The sequence below is a fragment of the Schistocerca piceifrons genome, chromosome 3 (genome assembly GCF_021461385.2).
Source record: "Schistocerca piceifrons isolate TAMUIC-IGC-003096 chromosome 3, iqSchPice1.1, whole genome shotgun sequence".
In the NCBI taxonomy this organism is placed as follows: Eukaryota; Metazoa; Arthropoda; class Insecta; order Orthoptera; family Acrididae; genus Schistocerca; species Schistocerca piceifrons.
Window position 1 is genome coordinate 106,294,522 of NC_060140.1, and position 5,993 is coordinate 106,300,514.

At 40.4% G+C, this 5,993-nt stretch overlaps 1 protein-coding gene across 1 annotated transcript; it reads left to right on the forward strand.

The window, feature by feature from the left end:
- The first annotated feature begins 1,586 nt into the window (after positions 1-1,586).
- LOC124788427 (piggyBac transposable element-derived protein 4-like) lies at positions 1,587-2,429 on the forward strand. Its single transcript, XM_047255697.1, has one exon. It carries the CDS (start codon positions 1,587-1,589, stop codon positions 2,427-2,429), a length of 843 nt encoding a protein of 280 aa, XP_047111653.1.
- Positions 2,430-5,993: the final 3,564 nt, after the last annotated feature.

Below are 5,993 nucleotides of genomic sequence, written 5' to 3' on the forward strand. Positions count from 1 at the left end.
AATGTGCTGTCATTCCTCCATACAGCAATGTAGCAGCAATACCAGAGCTGGCAATAGCGAGTGCAGTATATTTTTGTGATCATACTTCCACCAGTGGTAGATTTACTTAATAGGTTTTTTCTGTACAACCGGGTGCATCTAGAAAGAAAATGCAACCATGTTTACTCCATATGCACACCATTAGCTCATTGTACGCCAGTTGTTGGTCATCAATCAGAAGAGGTTTATGTGAATCTACATAGGTTTGGAGATCGTCAACATGGTAACTTATATCTCAAACAACCTGCAGTGGGCCAGCTGGCATTGAGGCTCCAGCAAACCAAGACCTACTAATCGTGTATTGCACATGTCAGTATATAGATCCTCTACAGCAACTAACGCTTTTACTGTGGCTGACTGCTACAGCAGCCTGTGTGTGCCATGCCCTGAGTGTGGCTGACTGCCACAGCAATTCAGCACTGCCGTGCCCCAGGTGCTGCCGACTGCTGTAGAAGTTCTGAGAAGTTCACTCACCTATTGTTTAGCTGCACTTGAATAAGATGTCTGTTTGTTTGCAGTGCTACTGACAGACTCTTGCTACACCTTATCATTTGCTCTAACTGCAACAGATGGCGTTTCAATATGTGGAACACGACTACATTTGAAATCTATGTCAGCACTTTTGGCAGACCTTCACAGCACTTGTATAAGTAATTTGCTTTAGACACAACAGATTATGTTATGTTATTTATGTCAAACTGTAGTTTTGCACCTTTCTGTGAGACTCTATTCTTGGTTCAGACATCAGTTGCCTATTATTTGTTTGTGACTGCATAGTGAATTTACATATTGTGATGGCATGTAAAAAGCTCCTCACCTCTGAAGAGATAATACAGACATTAATGGAGAGTGACTCTGAAGAATCGCTGTGCTCATCAATAGACAGAAATTCAGATGAAGAAGATTTACTTACAAATAGTTTACAATCTACAGACATTGTTGATTCTCTTTCATCTCCATCTGTAATTACTAGTGCAAAGCCTATGACATCGAGAGTAAGTCCACAGCTGGGTACTTCTATTCAATGCTCATCATCTTCAAATGAAGATGCACACCGATCCACAAGGATGACAGAAAACAAATGGAAATATGAAAACATAAATCCAAAGAAGCATCAGTTTAAGGAATCCTCATCAGGAATGAAAGCTCACATAAGTGAAAATGAGAGCTGCCTCTCTTTCTTTAGACTTTTTGTAAATACAGACATTGTTGAAATGATTTGACAGGAAACAAATAAGTATTATATGTATAGATCAGCCAATTGCAAACCAAAGACAAATTCTAGAATAAACAAGTGGAGTGACACACATTTGACAGAAATGTATGTTTTTATACCATCTTCCTTTCTGACGACTAATATGAAAAAGTTAAAACTGAGTTAATATTGGTCAACAGATCCTTTGCTGGAAATACAAATTTTTTCCAAAGTAATCTCCAGAGAATAATATTTTTTGTTGTTGAATTTACTGCATTTCCACGATGACACTTTTCCCCTAAATGGGGATTACTTGTCAAAAATTCGGCCTATTGTAGAACATTTTCAGAAAATGTTCAAGGAAACTTTCTATCCTTATGAGAAACTCTGTTTAGACGAATCTCTGATGCTGTTCAAGGGTCATCTGAAAGTAAAGCAACATATTCCAGCAAAGGGAAGTATGTTTGGAATTAAAATTTTTATAATTTTTTATTGGAAGACAAATTATATATTGGATTTTATCATTTATGTTGGCGCACAGACAGGCATTGATAATCATGGTATGGGAGTGTCTGGAAATACAGTAGCCACATTACCCCAAACTTACTTGGAGAAAGGACATACGCTGTTTGTCAACAACTGGTATACCAGCCCAGATCTATTTTGTTGGTTGTATGACAGAGCGACAAACACATGTGGTGCAGTTAGGCAAACAAGGAAGGAAGTGCCAGCAATGGAGGACAAATTGAAGAAAGGAGAAATAACTTCTCGATCTTCAGAATCAGGTAAGGTAATTGTTCTGAAGTGGCATGACAAGAAGGAAGTCTGGATGTTATCAACGTACCACAAAGCTGAAATGCATCTGACTTCAAAAAGAGATCGGAAGAGTGGTGATCAGAAAATGAGACTGAGTGTGGTAATAGATTACAATAAATCAGCGGGACTAGTCGACCAAAGTGACATGCTAATAAAAACAGTGGACAATACATGGAAGTCGTCTAAGTGGCACAGGAAATTGTTTTTGCACATTTTGGACACGGCAATATTCAATGCCTTTTGCTTATACCAAAAATATGGGACGAAAATGAAGTACAAAAAGTTTCATTTCAATGTAATTAGAGAAAGTTTTGCAACTTTTTATATCAATTGCAAGAGAGCAGGTGGTGCTAAATGTCAAGAGTACCTACAAGACTAAATGTGTCAACACATTTACTACATCAGAGGGAAAAGTACAAGACATGCATAGTCTGTGCTCAAAATGGTGTTAGGAAACAAACTAAGCTCTGCTGTAAGGAATGCAATGTAACTCGTTGTGCTTATCCGTGCTTCAAAACTTATCACACACAATTTCAGCAATAAAAAACTGTTAAACCTTGTTTTGAGAGGATGTAGAAGTATATCACTATTGTAAATGTCTTTATTTGTATATACATTATAACAAAAATGCACCTCACTCGAAAACGAAGTGTAAATATTGTATATAAATACCCACAATTCTTCCAAAGCCAGTCCAAAGACCAGAACAAAATATTAAGTCAAAAAATAGCGAACGTGTTGGAAGCATTGTGTGTGGTGAGCACATCAGAAGCATTCAGCACCCAGCGCCCGGCGAGCAGTGCAACAATGCAACACACAAGGCACAACCGCCAGTGTTGTGCATAGCAGTCAAAGGATTACAACACAGTTGAACCCATAGTCACTCAATTGTATGACCACCCTTGGAGATTCATTCTACATCTACATCTACATCCATACGCTGCAAGCCACCTGACGGTGTGTGGCGGAGGGTACCTTGAGTACCTCTATCGGTTCTCCCTTCTATTCCAGTCTCGTATTGTTCGTGGAAAGAAGGATTGTCAGTATGCCTCTGTGTGGGCTCCAATCTCTCTGATTTTATCCTCATGGTCTCTTCGCGAGATATATGTAGGAGGGAGCAATATACTGCTTTACTCCTCGGTGAAGGTATGTCCTCGAAACTTCAACAAAAGCCCATACCAAGCTACTGAGCATCTCTCCTGCAGAGTCTTCCACTGGAGTTTATCTACCATCTCCGTAATGCTTTTGCGATTACTAAATGATCCTGTAATGAAGCACACTGCTCTTCGTTGGATCTTCTCTATTTCTTCTATCAACCCTGTCTGGTACAAATCGCACACTGCTGAGCAGTATTCAAGCAGTGGGCGAACAAGCATACTGTAACCTACTTCCTTTGTTTTCGGATTGCATTTCTTTAGGATTCTTCCAATGAATCTCAGTCTGGCATCTGCTTTACCGACAATCAACTTTATATGATCATTCCATTTTAAATCACTCCTAATGCGTACTCCCAGATAATTTATGGAATTAACTGCTTCCAGTTGCTGACCTGCTATATTGTAGCTAAATGATAAGGGATCTTTCTTTCTATGTATTCGCAGCACATTACACTTGTCTGTATTGAGATTCAATTGCCATTCCCTGCACCATGCGTCAATTTGCTGCAGATCCTCCTGCATTTCAGTAAAATTTTCCATTGTTACAACCTCTCGGTATACCACAGCATCATCCGCAAAAAGCCTCAGTGAACTTCCGATGTCATCCACAAGGTCATTTATGTATATTGTGAATAGCAACAGTCCTACGACACTCCCCTGTGGCACACCTGATATCACTCTTACTTCGGAAGACTTCTCTCCATTGAGAATGACATGCGGCGTTCTGTTATCTAGGAACTCTTCAATCCAATCACACAATTGGTCTGATAGTCCATATGCTCTTACTTTGTTCATTAAATGACTGTGGGGAACTGTATTGAATGCCTTGCGGAAGTCAAGAAACATGGCATGTACCTGGGAACCTGTGTCTATGGCCCTCTGAGTCTCGTGGATGAATAGCGCGAGCTGGGTTTCACACAATCATCTTTTTCGCAACCCATGCTGATTCCTACAGAGTAGATTTCTAGTCTCCAGACAAGTCATTATACTCGAACATAATACGTGTTCCAAAATTCTACAACTGATAGACGTTAGAGATATAGGTCTATAGTTCTGCACATCTGTTCAATGTCCCTTCTTGAAAATGAGGATGACCTGTGCCCTTTTCCAATCCTTTGGAATGCTACACTCTTCTAGGGACCTACGGTACACCACTGCAAGAAGGGGGGCAAGTTTCTTCGTGTACTCTGTGTAAAATCAAACTGGTATCCCATCAGGTCCAGCGGCCTTTCCTCTTTAGAGCGATTTTAATTGTTTCTCTATCCCTCTGTCGTCTATTCCGATATCTACCATTTTGTCATCTGTGCGACAATCTAGAGAAGGAACTACAGTGCAGTCTTCCTCTGTGAAACAGCTTTGGAAAAAGACGTTTAGTATTTCGGTTTAAGTCTGTCATCCTCTGTTTCAGTACCATTTTGGTCACAGAGTGTCTGGACATTTTGTTTTGACCCACCTACCGCTTTGACATAAGACCAAAATTTCTTAGGACTTTCTGCCAAGTCAGTACATAGAACTTTACTTTCAAATTCATTGAACGCCTCTCGCATAGCCCTCCTCACACTACGTTTCGCTTCGCGTAATTTTTGTTTGTCTGCAAGGCTTTGGCTATGTTTATGTATGCTGTGAAGTTACCTTTGCTTCTGCAGCAGTTTTCTAACTTGGTTGTTGTACCACAGTGGCCCTTTTCCATCTCTTACGATCTTGCTTGGCACATACTCATCTAACACATATTGTACGATGGTTTTGAACTTTGTCCACTGATCCTCAACACTATCTGTACTTGAGACAAAACTTTTGTGTTGAGCCATCAGGTACTCTGAAATCTGCTTTTTGTCACTTTTGCTAAACAGAAAAATCTTCCTACCTTTTTTAATATTTCTATGTACGGCTGAAATCATCGATGCAGTAACCACTTTATGATCGCTGATTTCCTGTTCTGCGTTAACTGTTTCAGATGGTTCGGGTCTGTTTGTCACCAGAAGGTCTAATATGTTATCGCCATGAATCAGTTCTCTGTTTAACTGCTCAAGGTAGTTTTCGGATAAAGCACTTAAAAAAAATTACACTGGATTCTTTGTCCCTGCCACCCGTTATGAGCGTTTGAGTCTCACAGTCTACATCCAGCAAATTAAAATCTCCACCCAGAACTATAACATGGTGGGGAAATCTACTCAAAATATTTTCCAAATTATACTTCAGGTGCTCAGCCACAACAGCTGCTGAGTCAGGGGGCCTATAGAGTCATCCAATTACCATGTCTGAGCCTGCTTTAACCTTGACCTTCACCCAAATTATTTCACATTTCAGATCTCCGTCAATTTCCTTCGATACTATTGCACTTCTTATCGCTATAAACACGCCTCCCCCTTCACTGTCCAGCCTGTCTCTGCGGTATACATTCCAATGTGAGTTTAGAATTTCATTACTGTTTACATCTGGTTTCAGCCAACTTTCTGTCCCTAGTACTATGTGGGCATTGTGACCATTTATTAATGAGAGCAGTTCTGGGACCTTTCTATAGACGCTCCTGCAGTTTACTATTAGCAGATTAACATTGTTATTCCCTGTTGAATTTTGCCTACTCCTACCTTGCCATGTCTCAGGAGGCGTCTTGTCGGGCCTAGGGAGGGAATTCTCTAACCTAAAAAACCCACATGTACTTTGCTACCCTTGTAGCCGCTTCCTGCGTGTAGTGCATGCCTGACCTATTCAGGGGGCTCTACATTTCTCCACCCAATAGCAGAGGTCGAGAAATTTGCATCCCAGATCTCCGCAGAATCGTCTGA

What these genes read in the sequence shown, in the direction of transcription:
- LOC124788427 (XM_047255697.1), top strand. Translation starts at nt 1,587, where the DNA reads ATGTTCAAGGAAACTTTCTATCCTTATGAGAAACTCTGTTTAGACGAA.